The following is a 23,157-nucleotide window of genomic DNA, read 5'->3' on the forward strand; positions in this document are numbered from 1 at the left end:
CTCTGAAATGTATTTCGCTTTTCATGTCGAAATTTGTCGGTACTTAATTGTATCTTTTTCATTTTACATAACCGTCAGAGTGAAAGTGAAATTATTTGCCAAGCATTTCTTTTTATGTTTGATTAAATTTTTTTTTTGTTTGTTTGTAGTTTAATGATTGTCTTTCTATTACTTATTTATATACATATACATATACATATATATATACATTTATTTTAAAATATTAACATTACAATGTGTAAATAATCGATATGGAAATTTATATTTATATAATTCATTCAGTCAATTAAAATATCATTAAGAGCAGAGGTAGGATACTACATTGTGACCGAAAAGTTTCCGGTCATAAATAAATAAAACGCAAAATTCTTAATCTTCATCAATATTTATTTATCTCCTTCAAAATATGCTCCATTAAAAGCGATACACAAATGCCAACGTTTCTTCCAATCATCAAAACATTTTTTTATAGGCGCTTTCCGGTATGGCTTTGAGTTCCCTCTGCGAATTCTGTTTTACGTCTTCTATGGATTCAAAACGCGTTCCTCTGAGTGGTAATTTGAGGTTGGGAAACAGGAAAAAGTCACACGGTGCAAGATCAGGTGAATACGGTGGCTGTTCGATGGTATTTATTGAATGTTTGGCCTTAAAATCGTTGATAATGTTGAACAAATTGAGGTGAATCGGAACAAGCCGGGCGTTGACACGTCGCATACACAAATTGTCCACCAAAATCAAACGAGCCATCTCACGACCGATGCCTAGCTCTCGTGCTATCTCTCTAACACTCACATGAGGATTTTTGAACACGATTTCCTTTGCCTTTTCAATGTTTTCGTCGGTGGTAGAGGTCGAAGGTCGTCCAGAACGCGGCATGTCTTCGACGGTCGTACGACAGTCCTGAAAGGCTTTGTACCACTCATAAACTTGAGTTTTCGATAAAACTGATTCCCCATAAGCCTTTTGTAGCATTCGCAACGATTCTGCACACGAAATTTCGTTCGAAAAACAAAATTTGATGCAAACTCTTTGTTCAATATTTTTTTCCATTGTTTTTTTCGCAACGCACTACTGAGGTGAACTGGTTTCAACAGCTGCCGTAAACGAACTGTCCGACAGATCGCGCTCATTTTTGGCATAGTAATTAAGGACAGTGCTGCCAAACTACATAAACTTAAAATATCGAAAAATATACAGCGCGCGAATTTTAAATGAGAACCTCCGAAAACCTTTCGGTCACAATGTATATAAATAAAATATAAATATATTTTTTTAAATACTTTTTAGACGGAGTTATTAAATATAAATTATCTTAAAGTTTCTCAGAATTATTTCAACGTGTTAATATCATCAACAGTAAAGGGTAAGATAATATAATTTTTTTGTAATGAAACATGTATTAAATTTCTTGGACTTTTATTTTTTAAAAAAGAAGTATTATTTTTAAAAATATTTCTAAAGTATCTGCTTTAAGTCTAACTTGAATTTACTACGTTCAGTTCACCAAATAACATATATTTGTTTTATATATAACAAATTTCTTGAGGGTGTATTCACCAAATAATGCTGGTATTATTGGGATAATAATTTTCAGTCTGAGTCAGTCTGAGAGTTAAACGGTGACGATATCATGTATCTGATATGATTACAGATACAGTTTTATCTGCAAACTAATATGTTTGTTGTCTGTGATAAAATAATAATTTTAAGCAATACTTCGATTTGAAAACAAACGCGTTTGTTATATATCAAAAGCATGCTTCCGTTCATCATGATTCCATCAATCTAGTTTTATGTTGTTTTGAGAAGTCCAGATAGATAATACTAAGAAACCTTGGTATTACAAGCTATCATACTTTGCGCAACAGTGAAGTTGAATAGGTTTATCTCCAGAGAAGTGCGTAGGTTTCATGGAAATAATAGATTCTAACTATTGTACCAAAAATTATTTCTCTTCCAATTATTTAATTTATTTTTTATTAAAATTATTATAGTAAATGATAAAACTATTAATTGCACATTCAATTTTTCACCTAAAATGTTAAGTAAAATATTTAAAAAATGTTGTGCGCAATAATGATTTTTTTTGTTTTATGTTTGCTTTTATTTAAATATATAGATAATAAAATGTTCTACAAACACAAAACTTTTTTATCTTAAAGTAAATATCATCTTTTGTGTATGTATCTGCATATTAAGTCTTTGAAAAATTACTTTAATAATCTCCAGTATGTTTGGGAATGCCAAAAATATTTATTCTTCTTTACATGAAAATAAAAAATATAACGATCATATATATATATACCCATACATTAAGACCGAAAAGTTTTCGGAAATTCTCATTTAAAATTCGCGCGCTGTATATTTTTCGATATTTTAAGTTTATGTAGTTTTGCAGCAATTAAGGACAATTACTATGCCAAAAATGAGCGCGATCTGTCAGACAGTTCGTTTACGGCAGCTGTTGAAACCAGTTCACCTCAGTAGTGCGTTGCGGAAAAAACAATGGAAAAAAATATTGAACAAAGAGTTTGCATCAAATTTTGTGTTTCGAACGAAATTTCGTGTGCAGAATCGTTGCGAATGCTACAAAAGGCTTATGGGAAATCAGTTTTATCGAAAACTCAAGTTTATGAGTGGTACAAAGCCTTTCAGGACGGTCGTACGACCGTCGAAGACATTTCGCAACGCACTACTGAGGTGAACTGGTTTCAACAGCTGCCGTAAACGAACTGTCTGACAGATCGCGCTCATTTTTGGCATAGTAATTAAGAACAGTGCTGCCAAACTACATAAACTTAAAATATCGAAAAATATACAGCGCGCGAATTTTAAATGAGAATTTCCGAAAACTTTTCAGTCTTAATGTATATATGTGTGTATTTATGTATCTACTAAAGTAATTTTACAATATATAATTGTTATATAAAATTTATCTGCAAACTACATGTTTTGCATATTTTTAAATTTTTTTTAATATTTTTTAATTTTATTTAAAGGTAGATAATAATTTTGAAGGCTTGTCACGTTTTGCTGTTCTTATTGCAAATGAAAAATATTAAAATATCTTGCATATTTTGATAATGTTTTATAATATAAATTTTTTACGTGTTTCAAATGGAAAGTTCATTTATATACATATGAAATTATAAAATAATAATGACTTTGATATTGAATTTTAACCATTCACGACATTATTTTTCCAATTGATTTTCATACAGATAAATAAAAAAAACAAAATACAAATTAAATTATTAAAATAATGTAAAAAAAATTACAAGCATCCGTTGGAAAATAATTGCAGTTCATTAGCGTTTTTATATCTATAGCGCAAATATTTTCATATTTTATTTAATTTGTATTTAAAATAATTTTAAAATAAACAAATAATAATAATTCATGTACAGTGTTTTTATATTTTTGTATGCATTAGTGCAAATATTTTTTTATCTATTTTATTTAATTTGGATTTAAAATAATTTAAAAATAAACAAATAATAATTTATCTGTTGCTAAGCTTTTGTATCTCAGTTTTATATGCAAAAATATTACAAGTGAGAAACAATAAAATTTCCCTTGGGCTATGCAAATATATTTAATAATCTGTCTTTTCTATATTCAGTATTCAATGAGTTTCACTTGGGCTTTATACGAAACTCTTATCATTTGCTGGATATATTTGTATGACATCCGACAGATTAACTGGACTTGACATTAAAATTACAATTATCAGATTAACTTATATCTTCACAATGAAATGTGTTGCAATTTTTCTCGTTATAATTGTGTATGAGATCCTATATTTTATGAATATCTTTAGGTTTTATTAATTATGAGAGCGATATGTTACAATAAAGCAGAGCATTAAAGGCACAATGTAGATTGGATAAATAGTAGTAGTATGTAAAGAGTATTTATTAGCATATATATAGTATGTAGTATTTATATATCAACAAATCGAAAAATTATTTTATATAAACGATTCACTTGTACCTTTTCAATAGAAAAAAGATAGATATATAACAAAGATATAACGAAAATTCTGCATTTTAATTTTCAATTTTGGTAGAATCTATATTCAAAAATAGAATTTATTCAAAAGTCAGCATTGCTATATTAGCTGTCAAAATGTGGTATCATTATTTGACTTAAGTGTGATATTAACTGCAAAAGACCTCAATTAAGCTCACAGTTAGGAAGAAACGACGCGTATCATGTTATCGTTAAAAATACTTGTATTATTTGTATTATATATTTCTATATATAATTTAAGAAGTAACTAATAATAAAAACTTTGTTGACCAACAAGTCTTCATAGATGTATAGGAATACCCAACTTAAGATAAATTGAATATATCCTAAATTTGATTTTTTAAATCCATTATTACTTATGCTTTTCATATTTTTTTTACGATTCAGTGTTCAAATAATAAGTATTTAATTTCATATGGAATTCATTCCCTATGCTCTCGGATTCTCTAGAACAATTTCAATCATTTCTTCTCCATATCATGTCGTTCTGTTTGTCTACCTGTGATTGTCGTGTTTCATCCTTGCATTAGACTTCCAATTATTTACTTGTATAATTCAAAATTTCGATGTCACAACAAGTGTGACGTTATTGGTAAGTGTGTATGTTATTGTAGTTGTAGTAGTAGTAGTTGTTGTTGTTATTGGTGTTGCAGTTGCTGTTTAAGCATATTGTGCATATTTCACTTCAAACAATGCGGATGCATTTCATACTTCATTGCATCGCGTTCCAATCCTAGCACATATTGTAATTATTCACAACATCATTTTAATGATGTAGCTGTGAAGGATGCCAGTGATAGTCTTGCTGGTGTAGTTACTGTTGTTACTGTAATATCTGTAGTTACTGTTGTTGTTGTTTCTTTTTACTTCATGTATTCTATTCAGGAACAGCTGCAATTTTGCCGTTTGTCATGTTGACAAATAGCTTGGCAGCGCTTCTATAAGTTGAGCATTGCAGGTAATTCATTGAGATGTGCTTGTTTATAGTATGAAATTGACTTTGTTCTTGTTGTTGTTGTTGTTGTTGTTGTTATATTTTATGATTATAATAAAACCGTAGTGTCGGAGTTGAATACCATCGAATGGATGAGTTCATTTTTGAAAATTAATTCCATATAATTGCAGTTGTTGTGGGTATAAAATATGTTAAGTGTATTATTGCATTCTATTTAAGAGGAGTGAGATAGGCTTCTGACATAATTAAAAAAATAGACTTAGTATTCGACTGCAAAATAACTGCTTAGGAAGAAGAGTTAGACAGAATTAGAAGAACTAGTTTAGAATTAGTTTAATTACAGGAATTACAGAATTAGTAAACAGGAAAAGCGAAGGTTATATTAAATATTCTCAAATCTTTATTCGATAAAATGTAAAATATTTTCAAAAAGACTGTGGGTGATCAAAAGTAATATAAGTTGTACAGAAATATTTTCGTTAAACAATAGTATTTGAAATTACAATTAATATATTTAAGTAAATTTGTATGTTTTACAATATTTATACTATTAAAATTTAAAATCAAATTTTTTTTATTTTCAAAGTAAAACTATATAACATAGTGCATAGTCAAAAGTTGAACATTTGATCTATATTCTTTATCATTTTAATTTTTCCGCAAAAGATTATAATAATGACCGCCCACAAAATCATGAATAAATTATCTGTAACATTCTCAAACACTGATAAATCATTTTTTGTGTATTTCTGATTAATAAAAATTTAAATAATTAATTGTTTAAATTTAATTCAATAATGTTTATATGAAATATTGAAACGTGAGTGATAATGATAGAGGCAGAGGTAGATAGTGATTGAGGCAGATCAGGAAATAAAATTATACAAGTAAACCATAAAATGTGCAGAGAAAATTTGTGATTAAATGTCTTTAAATATAAAAACAAAAAATCTGATTCTAATTCATCTCATCCATATTTCTAATTCTAATTCATATATGTCAATCTTATAAACCAACAAATAACATTTTTAATGACAATAACATACGTGATAGCAACAATTTTACTCTCAGGGGTCAACACCTACATTATCTGTCATTGGAGTCTTTTTTTCACACTATTTTTACTTTGATTGATGTTGGATTTTATGAAAAAAAAACAATTTTTTTGTATGTTATCATAGAATACATTCTCAATAATACAAAAAGAAAAAATAATAAAAATTGCACTATGTGTGTATTATCATAAAATACATCTACAACATAAAAAAAATGCATAAAATTAATCAATAAAATTTCTGTTTATTATTAATTTCTGCTCTGGACTTTGCTTTATAAAAATAATTAACTTTACTTCATCCACAACAGCTAATAGCTGCTTAAAATTAATTATATCAGCTTAAAATTAAATAATTTTTTTTTTACTTTACTTTATATTCCTTTAAATAACTAGTTAAGGGGATTAAAAAAGTAGAACAAAAACGTATTAAATCGCATTACACTTCTTTCGACTAACAAGAAAACTTCAAAAAAAAATTAAAAAAAATAAAAATAAATCTATAAAAATCTAAGTGAAGTGTAAAACACGGAAAAGATTAAAGAAGCGAAAAAGGCAACAATTGTTCTATTGTCTACACACAACTATTACTATATACACACCACACCACACACCACACCGATATTAATACCAACCAACCAGCAACAACACTGTCAATGTGTCAGAATGTCAATTACTGTGAAGATATTAAATTGAAATGCAACAAATGACAAGAACAAATCCCTAAATTTTAGAAAGACTTGTTTCGGATTGTGCTTTGTGCTTACAGGAAGCAATTTAAATTTGTTTTGGTGTGCCGGCAGAGTGTTAACATTTCTACACATCACCAAACATCACCCAATCCAACCCACCACACTTTACAATTGCTTCATGTTAGCAACAACACTAGTGCACTCTTGTATTGTATTTTGTTTAACTATTTTTATGTGCTAAAATGAATTAATGCATCAAATGTTGTTGTTTCTGTTGTTTATATGTTGTTGCTTACATTCGTTTCAAGTCGGTAATCAGACATATACAATCAAAGCTATGTCCGTTTGACCCACAAAATCAAAGTATTGTATGTGAAGTGGAGAGTTAGTGTAAGGATTAACAGTTTTCGTATTTATGGTAGTGAAAATTTATGTGTGAGGGCAATTAAAAGTAGTTGAAATAAATGCATTTTAATGAAGATTTTAAATAAATTTTATTACAGATATTTATTTTCATTTTTCATACTTATTTTCTTACAAAGTAAAAACTTATGTATATACTACATGTGTAAACATAATATGTTCCGAAATATTATGTTAATAAAAATACATATATATTGGGTTAGTAAGCTGATATTAAGTTGAGAACAGAAAATATATGTTTTGCATACTAAAAAATTATAAATACATATTATATTCTATTATTAAATAAGTTAAATAATACTTGCATATTAGTGAAGTTTCACACATAGAAAAAAATTTTTTTTTATTGACCACAAAAATTAAATTACTTCCACTACTCCTCTTTATTCTATCGTCTCTATTGCAATATAATCGATAGAATAAACAGGATGACGTAGATATGGTTTTAATAACATTAATTCATGTTAGATCATGATCCTGATGATGACCCTCAACGGGAGTCGAAATATAGAATATAATAAAAAATACTCAACGTGGAATTATTAAACAAAAAGAGACCTGTACCTTTAGCCGGATAAAAAAATATATAAAAACAATTATAAAAAACAAGTCGATAAATAAATTCAAAAAATAAAAAAATTATTTTATAAATTACATACAATGTTTTCAATTTTGTCGGGCTTTATTATAGGTCGTGGTTTTAAATTTATATTTTTATATAATAACTCGTATTATATACAAAAAACACACTTTAAATTATATAAAAATATCACAGTGATTAATTTATGTAATATATTTTATTATCTTTTACCATCTTTTGTGTTATTACAAATTATACAAATACAAAAATTTCATTAACTCGAAGTCTCTCTAAGTCGAGTTATGGGAGTTTGACTGTATATATATATTTTAAAAATTTTTTATATGCTACTAAATCAATTTCATTTTTATTTTTAAGCAAAGTACGTTGGTTCTATTAAAACATTATTAAAATTTATTTAATTTTATAACATGTGCACGTGCAAGCACTATCGATGATCGTATTTAGGAGCTATATTATATATTATTATATACTATATAATAGTATATAATAATATTTTAAATACTATATTGTACACACTACATATACTATTCGGGAGTTATAAATTATTATATTTATAGTAGCTTTCTGTGTCATGTATTTATATTCGAACTAGAGCAGAATAAAAAGTATGAATGCTATATATATCAAGCAAGTATTTACTTTATTATATTCTGACAATTTCTTGAGCCGAAAACTAGAAATGCATCTCTTACTTACTTTATTCTTAATCGTTTTTCTAATTTTTCCAACAACACATTTATATTATATACAGATTCACTATAACAGTTTAGTTTCTTTTTTTATCATTATATTAAAAAAATAAAATTTAGTAATACCAAAAATAATATACTAATATAATGAGTTTTTCGACACTTTAACATTTTTGTTATAAAATAATATGCAAAAATTATGATCGGTCAAAAAAAATAACACAAACAATTATATATTTTTGACATTTCAATTGGCGTCAAGCTTTTTTATTTCTTTGAAATATTTAATATGAAGCCGGTTCACATTGCTTATCATATAAAACTTCCTATTTAAATGAATAGGGTTTCTCTCCATAGCAAACAACATCAAACAGCTACACACTTGTCAAGTGCATTTTGTACAATAATTTGATAAAAAAAAGTAAAAAATCCGAAACAAAGAAATTAAATGTAATGTAAGAGAGAAATTGTACTTACCACAGAGATTTGATATGCGGAAATCCTTTTTAATCCAAAGTTCACTGTTTTAGCAGCAATGTTGGCAATAAATGTTTTTTGTTGTTACTTTTCTGCTTTAATTTGTGTACTTTTTGTTGTTTTGTGTTTTGTAAATGTTTGTAATCCTTTTGTTAAGCTGTTTACAGATTTTGGATTTTTTTTATTATTTTTAGCACAAGTATATTAAGAAAATAAAAAACCTTTAAATAGGTAAAATAAATAAAAGTGCAAATGTAAACAAAGGTTGGTCGGTCAACAGGTAAAAAGACCCACAAGAATTACACCTTTCAGCATTTCTTAAATTCTTTTTGTATTCACTTACGTAGATTTAATTTTTTATATAGAAACCAAATTTATTGCACAAGATTTTAAGTATAGTAGTGAGAAAAAATATTTTTATATGCAACACTATTTCTTTAAAGACAAACCAAGATTAGCACATAAATTTTAAAATTTTTTAATTACAAAAAAAACTAACATTATAGGCACATCTTTTCACATGTATTTAACAGAAATAGATATAAAAATTAAATAAAGTTGGCTTAAAAATGATGATTTCACAAAATGGTAAAGAAATTTTTTTTCTTTTTAAAAAGTATTGCGCCTCAAATAAGTACAAAAACACTTGCGTGTTACAACCACGTTCAATGCGCACGAACTAAACTGATTTCCATACAAATTTGCCGTTGAAGTCTTTCGTTTAAGCAGACAAGTTAAGACAGTAAAAAGTAATAATAACAACAACAATAACAACACGAGTAAGAGCAGCCGTAGCAGCAACAGCAACAGCAACAACAACACCAGCAGCGGCAGTAATAATAAAAGGAAGGAAAGCACAAAGCATAAAATTAAAAATGTGAAAGATAGAGAAATATACAACGATATACAGTCTTAAGAGAGTTGCTTTAGCTGTCGCTACAAACGTTGACGTTAACGTGGACAGTGTTATTGAAGCAGCGGCTGTAGCAGCAGCAGCAGCAGTTATCAACAGTAAGCAGCAGCTGTAGGAAACTTGTTAAAAGGTTTCAATATAGGAGTAGTGTGCAGCAAATGTAAGACGAAGAAAACAAGTAACGTAGTAAACAGAGGAAAAAGAAACCTTTCTTAACTTGACTGGTATCTTCTACACTGATATCGTTTTTGTCTACGATTTTTGTGGTATTTAACAGTATGTTTATATGTATTAATGTTTGTAAATGTATTAGCGTGGAGGTGAGTTAACGTAAACGTAAACCGGGTCGTCAAACAGCACACTGACGTCAGTCTACAAAACCGTCGCACTGTTTACATTAACATTTGCGGCTGCGCTGTTTACTTCTTTTACCTGTTTTGATTTGTATTTTGTTTTTACTTTTTTTGGTTTCTAATTTTCTTTTCCTGTTGCTTCTTGATGTACACGCAGAATACCGGACTCGGTTGGTATTTAACTGCTTTTGCGGTGTATTTTTTTTATTACTCTTTCTAATTTCTATATTTTTTTAACATGTTTTCTGTTAATTGTTGTTGTTGTTGGTTTTGTTTTTGTAAAAATATTTGTTGTTACCGTTGTAATAAAGTTTCATTTGCTTGGTAGACAGTGTTCTGTATTGTTCAGTTTTACATGCATTTACATACGTCATACAGAAATGTTACGTTAATTGTGGTATGAAGAAATTTCATTTACGATTTTTCTTCTATTTTTCGATGTGATATTAATGTATCGATCGCTAGGTCCCTTAATAAAGATGTTAGTCTTTAAAAAAAAAAAGAAGAAATGTAGACGCCTACATACATTGAAAGTTATTAAAATTTTTACATTTAAAATAGTTGATTATTTATATGTGATAATGGCTCCGTATACGTGCATGCTTTCATCTTACGTGCGTATATCGAGCTGTGGTGAAAAATTTTTTTAGACTTCACTTTTTGATAAGAAAAAGAATTGTTTGGTCATTAAAAGTGATGGAAAGAAAAAAAATTTCGTGCTTTTGGCACGTAAAGTAACAAGTTTTTAATATTAAAATAAGAACTGTTTTTTTTTTCATAAATAAATGTTTTTAAAATGGGTATTTCACTGTTCTAAATAAAATCATTTTATTTAATAATGATTTTATGACTAATTAAAGTTGATCGAAGAATTTAAAACTTCCGAAAATCCACAAAAAATAAAAAACTTGATTTTTTTTAGAACGAAATTTGATATCATGAACTAGAAATACCTCAAATTTATGTACCAACAGAAAAGTAGTTCTAGGTCAAGACTGCCTGTTTAAACACAGGCGTATTATTTCATGTTTAATACGCCTAGTCTAGCTTGGCTATACTAAGTGCAAGCAACATTTTGAGCACAATTTTTCCATACTTTTTTTTTCAAGTACCTATGGTTTTAATATAAACTATAGAGATTCGTGCTTTAAATATTAATTATTTTAAAACGTATTCTTTTTGCTGAGTTATAATATTCGTAAGTCATACTAAGATTAGAAAAAAGGATATATGCGAATGCTATACTCTTGTGAATAGCATTTCTTTTTTAAATAGTGACCCTAAACTTAATTGGGAGAAGAGAGTGATAGAACAATAAGTACTTTATCCAATACGTTTTGAAGGATATGATATAAATAGTTAAGATTCTTCGAGTAGTTTGAGATTTTTGAAATGTGATCCTTTACAGAAAAAGCTTAAAAATAGAGGAATTATGTTTTTAAGATTCTCTAAGTTGCTTATTTTATTGTACAAGTAGGTTTGAGACAGATTTTTATATTAGTAACCATTAAATAAACATAAAAAAATATATAGCCAATTATAATTACTCTTTTTTTTTGTTGATGTAGTATTCAACCGCATGTAGTTTAGTATGTAGTTTTATTCAACCGCTTAACACTTTATATATAAAATTTTTTATAATCATTTCTTCGTAAAAATAAATAAACTAAGAAAGGATTAGTTAATTAAGTTTTTAAGCTTGAAAGAGGTTTTTAATGATTTAGAATTAAATAAATAAAATAAATAAAAAACATATCGTCGATTATAATTATTGATTATTGTCAATTTTATGTGGAGCAATTTTATGCTTCACGTTTAAATTGTCTTTATTAAACCGCGTAACACTGTAATTTTAAATTTTAGTTAATCATTTATTCGTCCAAAATGAACAAACTAAGATTTGGATTTCTTGACTTTGGCTGTTCTTGGGTCCGTAGTAGCGAGAAGACATGGGTGAAGGCTTAATAAAGACTAATACTAGGTTATTTAATGACCAAAGATAACCTTAAACGACCCACCTAATTAAAAAACTGATATATTTTATAGGTTAAAAATTATTATTTAAATTACGTTAAATTTGATTTAAAATTCAGAGGTACAGATGTTTATCAAATTGATGTAAGCTCAGTTCAAACTTTTTTTGAAACAGATTTTTTATATAAAAATATATAAAATATGTATAAAGAGTTACACTCAAGCACCCATTGACTTAAAATTTTAATAATAATTAAATTACAATATTTAAAATGATTTATTTGAACAAAATTAATAAAAAAAAATTTTAAAAAAAATTGAATTTTGATAAGAATAAAAATACAATAAAAAGTATTATTAAAAAAAAACATGTAAAATATTAATTGCTCAAATGTTTATTTTTAACTTTTTTATTGTATTATCATTTAAAAAACAATAATAAAATTAAATATAATTTAAAAACAAACATTTTAAAGCAACTAGTGACTAGCGAATTTAATAAATTTCAAGAACTAACACTCGCTACTCATTTCACTTTCTTTCGTTAATTTTTTTATAAGTAAATTTTTTTAAATTTTATTTAAGTAAATAATTACGGTTTTGTTTTAATTTTCGCTTTAAAAAAAAAACCAAAAAATGTGTCATGTGTAAATTAAATAAAATTTAACTTTCACCTCCATTTTTTTCTTTTTAACCTCAATAACTGAACATTTATTTAAATTTTTCTTGTTTTCTTTTGAATTATTTTTGCTTTTATTTAAATTTTCACTTTTTATAACAACAACAACAACAGCACCAAATATGTAATTCCATGGAAAGGTATTTAACCTTCTGTTTGCAAATTACTTCCTTCTGAATATTTTTGTTTTGTATATTATCCTTTTGATCCTATTTCTATACAAAGTTTCACACACAAATTAACACGTTCCTTTAAAGGGAATTTTTTTTATGCATATATTTTCTTGCTTTAAATGAAGTTAATTGAAATATCTTTTTTATTTTTTGGGTAAGGTTTAATAATTTTTATATAAAAATTCACTTAAATACAATCAATTCATTCCGTACACACCGATTTTTTTCTTTTCAAAACACTAAATAGCAAACTAGGCTTTAGCAAACTCCCGCACCAAACAACCAATCATAACAACGCTCCGAGAGCAACTGACAGGTTGTTTCATATTTTACCTTTGTTGCAACTCTCAAGCTGTGTTTATACTGCATACACCACCAGCTTACTGGCGATAAGGTTTGAGTTGGTGTTGCGTGTTGTAGCATGACTGCAACTTGTTGATTATTTCTGATGTGTTTTTGTATTGTATATTATTTATTAAGCTTCTCGCCGGGTTTGCTGGTAGAACTTATTAAGTTTCTAGAGAAGACAAGAAAGATAAATTATTTATATAAACTTTTAATGTAATTGTTATTATTTTAATTGTTTTAATGTATTGTAATTTTGTTTTATTTTATTTTATTTTATTTGTTTTTATATTTAATAACATATTATTTACTTATTAATAGGAAGTCTTATATTGTTTTATTAAGCAATATTATAAATACAACATTACCAACAATTGTCAGCTGAGATATTAATAATTGAGATTTTTACAAACAAAACTGCAATAGTAAGAAGAAGCTTATAAAACATATCTCAACATGTTGGACAGAGATGTTGCGGTTGGTTTCATTGGTTTAACTTGGTGCTCAGCTAATCGCAAAGATTTTATCTGATTAACTACTTATAAGATTTAAGAAGATGAGATTAGTTACTATTTCGACTTAATTATGTTTTAATTATCCAAAATAGTTATATTGCTCATATATATATTATATTACAATATATAAATACATAAATAAAATACATTTAACAAAAATAATAAACATAACAAAGCATATTTATATGCTCATGGATAAAATTTAATGATTTTAATAATATTGTTAATAATATAATGTGTTATAGGAAATAATGTATTATATTTCAAACAGAGTGCCCATATATTACTGTAGCCCAGAGCCTTAACATATAATTAATGTAATGTAATGTGAATGTAATTAACATGTAATGACTGCTATAGTTACATTTCAGGAAACACCGCAAAAAAAGAGAAAAAAAGTGCAGAAAATATTACAAACGGACTGTTCTACAGAAATAGGTAATGGAACCTTCTTATTAATCAGTCTCTAATCAAATCAGCCTCTTACCTGTTCTGTCTACTAAAGTGATAGGTCAGGAAACCAAACGGTTACTTCCTCCAATTGACTAGAAATCGAGAACCAGTTTTAAGAGAACAAAACTGAGGTTTTAACCAGTTCATACCATAGGATACTGCTATCTCAACAAGATAGATCTGTTTGTGAAGACAGAATTTCGTTTCTGCTTTAAAGAGACAATAACCGCAATGTCTCCTGTTAGGAATATAGTAAAAAAACTTTGATGATCGAAGTGATCCGTTATTAATGAGAGTTTATAATTTTTTTTAGAAGTTTATTAGTGCTGTATATAGTAAATGTGGTGACAGGTTATAAACCTAGTAAAGTATTGACAACGAAGTACTGCTCCATGTTAGAGGTGTTTTTTGGTCATGTTTTTTTCTTTGTGTTGAGGAGGTGAAATACCTCTAAAATAATAATATGTTAAATACTAAGTAATATAATCCCTGTTCGGAGAGACTTAATCTCTTGCGGAACCACTTTCGGAATGCTTCGGCAAGTGTCTTTTTTATATTTGCGTTGCCAGCCATGTTCTTTATATTTTTGAACGTCGAAAAATCGAACGTCTGGACTCCTCTTTTTTGCTTATTTTTTGGTGCCTGCCCTATTAATTACTATAGTTTTTGCTTCTCTTTTCTAGATCTAATTTTTTCATTTTGAGGACTTGTATCATATATGGCTCTATCGTTCGCCAGTTTTCTGGGTTCACTCTTATCTTTTCCATTATGTTCTGGGAATTTATTTGTCCAACCTGGACCAATATCTATAGCAAATTGTCTCTTCTCTAAATGTAAGACACCTATAACAGTAAAAGAAGATGTGCTCTGCGTCGTCACAGTCTCTGTCGCGATAAATGCAACCGGAAGGTATTTCAAACATTATTAATATATACATATATATATTATTAGTGTTTTAATACAAAGAATAATATATCACCAATTAACTGCATAAAATATAAACTATTAATTTGTGTTAAGTAGATAATATAAAATTTATTGCATTTATTTATTACTAATTATTACTTGTTTTAAAAGTAAACATAATTAATTTTTATTATTTATCAATTTTTTTTTCTATATATTTATGTTAATTTTTTGTTCTTAAGACGCAAGCAATTTTTATTTACTAAAAATATTCATAATTTTTTCTCGATGTCTCTTCGTGATTATTAATTTTTATGCATGTCATGTGATGTTGTAGATATTTTCTTATTAATTACGGTATTCCCAAATGATTGATCACAATGTTCAGATTTTTATTTTTTTTGCAATTTTTTTTTATTAAATTAATTTTTTTAAATTTGTTTTTTTCTCAAATTGCTTTTATTGCCATACAATCTTGCACTTTCGATTGAAGTTAGTTTTGTGACTTAAAGCAATTAATTTTATTTTTAATATTAGACACCTTCAGCACTAAAGCTGCCAGTATATTTCTGAAATAAAACTGAATACATCACATATGTACTTCACTATGTTATATAGTAATTATGGCAGTAAAACCACAGATCGTGAATGATGCGAGTAAATTTAATTAAATTTGTTTGTGTTTTTCATACAAAGTGTCAGTTAATAGAATTTTATTTTATTGTTCCCATGTCATTACGTATGAATACACAAAAAACAATAACAATTTGAAAAGTTTTTTATATAATAAAAATTTTAAAAAAATAATATTACCTCTTCTTAAGAAACTTTTTAAGACAGTGTAATTTTTTATAAGTTTTTTATAGGTGTACTCTGCTTTCTCAGTAATTTCAGTTAGATAACGCAAAATTCAATAGACGAAAACATGGCCGTAGTCATACGCTGTGCTCTTCCAAAATAATCTATGGAAGTCAGTTATCGTAACTAAGCCCATATTTTGCGTAATAACACATGTGGAAAAAGGGTGCTGTAGAAGAGACAATGGAATTTTGGTAGCTTACTTATATGGTCCCACCTGTCTGTTCAAAAAGTTAGCAAGAGTTAGCTATATAATATTTAATATAGTATTGTATTAGTATTAATATTATATAATAGTATTGCTTTTGTTAAAACAGCTATAATGCTGAACTTAAGTGTGCTTTGTCCAATGCACAAAAGAGGTGATCCTGCAAACTGTGTCAACTATCGTGGGATTAGTCTTTTAAATATCGCATATAAGGTTCTGTCGAACGTACTATATAAAAGATTGACGCTAATTGTCAGCCAACTGATTGAACTTTATCAGTGTGGCTTCAAAATTGGCAAATTCGCGCTAGACCAGATAACCACAGTGCGTGAAATCCTGGAGAAGACCCAAGAAAAACAAATAGACACACATCACTTATTTGTCGATTTCAAAGCTGCTTTTGGAACTACGACTAGAAGCGCTATCTATGCCGCTATATCTGAATTTGGTATCTCAACAAAACTTATTCGGCTATGTAAAATGACGTTGAGCAACACTAACAGCTCCGTTAGAATGGGGAAGAACCTCTCCGAGCCGTTTAATAGCAAACGAGGTTTCAGACAGAGTGACTCCTTATCGTGTCACTACTTAAATTAAATATTGGAAATGGTGGTGCATATATTGTGCCAATGTCCAGCACTGTTAAGTAAGAGGAAAACTGTCTTGGGACACCATTGGGTTGGTGATGACTTGGCAGGCAACCTCAAGCGAAATGAGCTGCTTGCATTAACAAGAGATGTAGCCACTCTAGCTTTAACTAAATAACGACATCTGAGAATAGAAGGACGAAAAACGATCCAAGTTGCTTCGTGGCCTATTTCGGCTAATCCTTCACTTCAGTGGGGCCAGTTGTTGGACGGTGCGCTGTCCCAACGTCCCACCATAAGTATAAGTAATATTGGAATTTATAATTCGAGCAGCAGATTTTAATCGCACTGACTAGTTAGTATGAAAGTCTAAATGGTTCACGCAATCATTTCTTAGATTTGACTGACTTAATAGTCTTAATTTTTGGGTATTATTTAGTAAGATGTATTAGAATTTATCTAAATGTCGGTTAAATAATTCAGATGGAATTGGAAAAATCAAGTTAATAGACTGGGAACACAATACATATACGTTGTTAAAACATGAAAAATACCGGAAGGTCAAGTTGTGCAATTAAAGATTATAAAAGAAAATAAAAATGTTTTTTTGTTGGGGAATCTAAGGGAATATAAAAATACATTATTATGATTACATATACTATATCCTGACAGTTAGACTAATAGATATTTTAAATGACCACTCATAATATATATTAATAATACAATATATTGAAGGTGTTTCTATATTGTATTATTAATACAATATGTTTTATAAGGAAGAATATGTTCATTTTTTATTTAAATGTAAGCAAAATAAAAATATTAAATACAGATTTTTATATGTAAACACATATTTGCATATTAAAATTTTAATTTTGTTATTTAGATATTTTTTTTACAATGCAAATTATATTTTATTCCTGTTATCCTGTCATTACTCGAGTCGTAAAAGTTTAGACTCTTTTCGGTTAGATTTTAATTACTAATTATGTAATTAACGGATTACGAAATATGTATACTGAGTCAAAATCTCAAAATCTTAATGTCACCAAAAATAAGTTTTACTTTTAGTTTGAGATTTTTACAAACTCATTAAAACTTTCTCGAAAGTTGCAAACAAATTTCATTAACATTTCGCTTAACTGTTTTAATTATTATTTTCGTCTTCAATGCAAAAATAACAATTAAAATTTTTGCTGACGTTCCCCGTATGTTAACTTATTTAAATCTTTTTATGACTGTAAAAGTAATTAATTCATAGAACGAATGCTACGAAATAGGTTTTAGTGCATCATGAATTCAAAATCATTAAAAATTTCAAGAGAACATATCTTTATACAATCAAGCCTAATGAAATGGAAATAAATATTTATTATACCTATATAAGGACTGACACATTATACTATATGTATCTAACACTAAGTGATCTTTAGCTTCTTGGGAAATAATTTTTATAATATCTTTAGGGGTGGATGCTTTGCTTATATTGTTAGTTGAAGGTTTTCTTAAGGCATTGACTTAAATTTCAGTAATTGAACGGTTGTCTACAAGGACTAAACGGTTGCCTATTAAGTCATAAAATGCAAGTTATGTATTTTGTATGGTACGTTTTATTATATTAAATAATTGTCTTAATGTATGTACTCATAAGTTTATCAGAAGTGTATTTGTATATATATGTTATATTTCATATGTGAAACACTAGTGCAATCATCGGTCGCTAGGATATATAGGAAAATGCTTTAAACAATATTTTTTTGAGCCCATTACTGAAATGGAGTCATTTGTTTATTAACAGATAGTTAAGTTATCTGTTAAGTTATTTACATAATTATATTGCATTTATTTATATACCCATAAATAGTTAATGCTTTTAGGGTTTTTATTGCATATTAATAACCTTACACACAAATACTTGCTGGTACTTGAACTTTTGATAAAAAGAAGGTATCATTCTTATCAATTATATACCGTACAGATTTAGATAGGATGACTTCTAGTTATTCTTTGAATTAAGATTAATAACAAAACAAAAAAAAAAAAAAATTTAGTATATATAGTTTATAATATAAAGAGAATATTGTTTTAAAGTTGTTATCGATTATCTACCCTACAGATTTGGCTAGGATGACTTCTAGTTATTCTTTGAATTAAAAGTAATCAAAAAAAAAAAATAAAGTTAGAGTATATATAGTTTATAATATAAGGAGAACATTGTTTTAATGTCATTGAAGACATTTTAAACGCCTTCAAAATGAGTGTGGACACCACTACGGTCTAAACATAGACAATGTCGAAAAAGACACTATACTTTTCGGTTGGCGTAGTTCAACCAGAAGGTTTTCTGTCAGGTTGGTTCAGTTTTACTTATTTAAGTAAAAGCCTGTTTACACCGATTTTGGTTCACCTGATAAGTCAATAGGCTTGGTTATGTCTTCATTTTGTGAAGATGGCAGTTCTGTTAGTTCGATTGGAAGAGGAACCGTAAAGATTTAAGTCTTCACTGGCCATTGATGGGAAATAACACATAACATGAAACATAGAAGGAAACTCTTTATAGGGTCACGACTTTAGAAAAATCATAATGGGATTAACAGTAGCATGCCTCCATCTTGTCAGTCCTGATATTTGGAAATATAGTGTTGAGTGGTTTCGACTTCGTTTTCCTTCTTGCAACTTTTGCATTTTCTGACTGAAAGGGATACCACATCTGTGGGTGATAAACACTAAATGATTCTTGTTATTACTGTACTGACTCTGCCTGGTAAGATTTTTCTTCTTGTTAGATTAAAGCTTAGTTTGAATTTTCTACTATAATATGCTCTTAGAATAGATATTTTGTTTCAGCAAAGTAATATATTAATTTTTTTAAACATTTTCTAATACTATTTTAATAACATATTGACGTCAATATCCTTTTATTCTACTGAAGATTAACCCAAATTTACTAACTGGAAGTTATTCATGTCAAGTGAGTTATGCATATAAAAATTTTGGCACGACATAAATGCATCCTTAAACAAAAGTTCTTGTTTTTGTTTTTTTTTTGCTCTTTTTTTTTCCTTTTTTTTGAAACTGTCATTAGCAGAGATGCTGAAATATATTTCAAAATTAACACAATTTAAATCTCTGCCACTGTTGTTGGCTTCACAGTGAAATCTCTTTTCCATTGAATTGTTGCCTTTTTGTTGCTACATTGCAGCACTCATACGCCAAGTTGTCCCGCGAGAATCATAACATTTTGTTAATTGTGAACACACAGCACGGATGTATGTATGGCCTCCATACAGAGTATCTGTATCCCAAAATATATGAAACTGAGTGTGTAACTCTATAATTTATATACATATGCGCTTAATTGTGTGTATATTTCCGCATTTGTGCGTTAAGTGTTGAAAACGGAAGTGCGATAAAATATAGCAGCGATTCAGTTAAAAAATGACTGCGTTAAAGTAGAAAACAAAGTGTGCCGCATGCAGATGACTGCATGTGCGTAACTTTTGTTGGAAATATAAATTTTAGAACCGAACTTCATTGTTTCCACGGAATTAAGAGGTACTTTATGAACCATTAACAGTCGACTTTTTATAGATAGACATACAGTTTTTTTGGCCTATGTTTCTGCCGACTCTATTTGGTTTAAATTTGTTGCATTTGGAAGACCATGTTATTGTTCAAAAAAAGATATTGTGTTCAATGAATAAAAAGCTTAGTTGATGCTAACATATGGATTTAGAATTGCCTATGTCCATATATGGTTTACTTATATCCATATATGGTCTGCCTGTATTCATATTTAAATTGTCTATGTCCGTGTATGGGTTTTCTATATTCATATACGGTTTTTTATACTTATATATAGTTTGTCTATATCCATATATTTATCCCTACATCTATATATATATTGTCTATATCCATATATAGATTGTCTATATCCATATATGGGTTGTCTATATCTATGTATGACTTGTCTATATTCATATTTAAGTTCCCGATATCTGTATGTGGGTTTTCCATATTCAATAATGGATTGGATATATTAATATCTTGATTGTCTATATCCATATCTGGGTTGTGTATATCCATGAGTGGATTGCTCGTATCCATATCCATTTTTAAATTCAATATATCCGTATGTGGGTTTTCTATATTCATAAATGGATTGGATATATACTTATATGAATTGCCTACATCCATATCTGGGTTGTCTATATCTATGTATGGCTTGTCTATATTCATATTTAAGTTCCCAATACCTGTATGTGGGTTTTTCATATTCATATATGAACTGGATATATTCATATCTTGATTGCCTACATCCATATCTGGGTTATGTATATCCATGAGTGGATTGCTCGTATCCATATCCATTTTTAAATTCAATATATCCGTATGTGGGTTTTCTATATTCATATATGGATTGGATATATACATATATGGATTGCCTACATCCATATCTGGGTTGTCTATATCTATGTATGGCTTGCCTATATCTATATTTAAATTCCCTATTTCCAATGAAGGTTTTCTATATTCATTTATTGATTGGATATATTCATATCTTGATTGTTTATAAACATATATATATAGATTGCCTATTTCCATGTACAGATTATCTATATCCACATTGAAATCTTCTATATCTATATATGTGTTGTTTATATCTATGTTTGGAGTGTTTAAATCTATATATGGTTTGCTTTAATCTATATATGGTTTGTTTATATTCATAAGCAAATTATTCTTGGAATGGCATCAGCCGAGAAGTACGCAATAAAGTTCAATACAAAAGGATAGTGGAAGTTCTATGTTCCACTGGGAGAAGAGTATAATAGAAGAAGAAGAATATATTGTTGGAATGGCATCAGCCGAGAACTACGCAATAAAGTTCCATACAAAAGGATGGTGGAAGTCCTGTACTCCACTGGGAGGAGAGAATAATAGAAGAAGAATATCAATATATGGATTGTCTATATGCATATTTAAGTAGTCTGTCTTTACAAAACTTTAAAAATATCAATGCCGTTCAAATCTTAACTATTTTTAAAGATCTTGAACATACTTTTCTTCACATATAGCCAAAAATTTATATTATGAACTTCCTTTAGTGAAAAGAAAATGAAATCTGTTTGCTTTGTGTTACAGTTCTTAAAGTGAATTTAAATCTCTAGAGCACATAAAGCCAAATAACTTTAATTTTCAATAAAACGTTTGTAGGTAAAACAAAAAAGATACTTCAAGAAAACTCAAAACAAAGAGAAGCTAAAAAAACTGAACCATTAAAACTAAAAGAAATTGCGTTGAACTTGTTTACGCCTTACTGCTTTCATTTTCACGGTTAAAATTATTTTGCACATTTGCTCCAATGCACACAGCAAATATCCACATTGAACCACTGCGTCCTCCCGCTGCCTACGCTCGGTACTCTTTAATTTCTACGTAAGTCGTAGGGCTTTATGCATTTTCCTGCTCATAGAGATGACTCTAGATTGGATGTATCTGTGTGTATATTTGTATCTTTAAACAATTCTATTCCAAATCCTTTAAGTTGGCATTCGTTCACTTACTTGCAACAAGCAACTAAGGATGCTAGCAATAAGAAATATATTGCTTCGACTGCTACTATGTGAAAGATAGTTTTTCTTTTTCACACCAATAATGTACATATACCCACACATGTGGAAGTCGGGCTCATGTGGAGGCAATGACATTTGCGGAAGTTCACAATTTCGTTTCATGCTCGAAAAGCACTAAACATGGATCCCTTAACTGCAGCCGTTTATTTCTATTTTCTCCGTTTTGCTCTTTAGTTTGTTTTGGAATGTATGTGATTCTTGATTATTTTGGGAATTACTGATGCAGTGGTCTGTTTTGTTATCAGATAACTTTCATTTTCAGTATTTAAGTAACAATGTATATAATATTGCAGCAGCAGCATTCCATCGAAATATTTACAAATTATTTTGACACTGGAAAGATTGGAGACTATGTTTAAGTGAGTAAGCCCAAATGAATTAGAAAGTTAAGACATTTTCTGTCTTAACTGGCTGTTAAGGCCAGTTACTGACAGGCAAAAATGCAGTTATTTTTAATTAATACTTTTAATAAAGCATTATTAAGTTTTTCAGATTAAATTTGATCTTCGAACAGTAGTAAATTTTAATAACAAAATTTTTTATTATTTTAATTAATAGATTTCTTGGCTGATCATACAGCTGTATAAAATTTTTACTTTAAAGTATTTAACTCTAATTAAAGTATAAGCCC

General features: G+C 28.2%; 2 protein-coding genes across 2 annotated transcripts in view; both read right to left on the reverse strand.

Moving 5' to 3' along the window:
* The window catches only part of LOC119671029 (low-density lipoprotein receptor-related protein 2), a 151,577-nt gene extending 142,442 nt beyond the window's left edge, over nt 1-9,135 (reverse strand). The window contains exon 1 of the mRNA XM_038081514.1: nt 8,927-9,135. The gene's annotated coding sequence lies outside the window, so the exon portion shown is untranslated. The remainder of the gene's footprint in view (nt 1-8,926) is intronic.
* An 11,560-nt stretch (nt 9,136-20,695) lies between these two features.
* On the reverse strand, nt 20,696-21,345 carry LOC119666984 (neuroblast differentiation-associated protein AHNAK-like). Its single transcript, XM_038076261.1, has 2 exons — nt 20,782-21,345; nt 20,696-20,716 (listed from the first exon to the last, which is right to left on the reverse strand). Exons 1-2 carry the CDS (start codon nt 21,343-21,345, stop codon nt 20,696-20,698), a joined length of 585 nt encoding a protein of 194 aa, XP_037932189.1.
* Between the last annotated feature and the right edge of the window lie 1,812 nt (nt 21,346-23,157).

The sequence above is a fragment of the Teleopsis dalmanni genome, chromosome 1 (assembly GCF_002237135.1).
Source record: "Teleopsis dalmanni isolate 2A chromosome 1, ASM223713v2, whole genome shotgun sequence".
Classification (NCBI taxonomy): domain Eukaryota; kingdom Metazoa; phylum Arthropoda; class Insecta; order Diptera; family Diopsidae; genus Teleopsis; species Teleopsis dalmanni.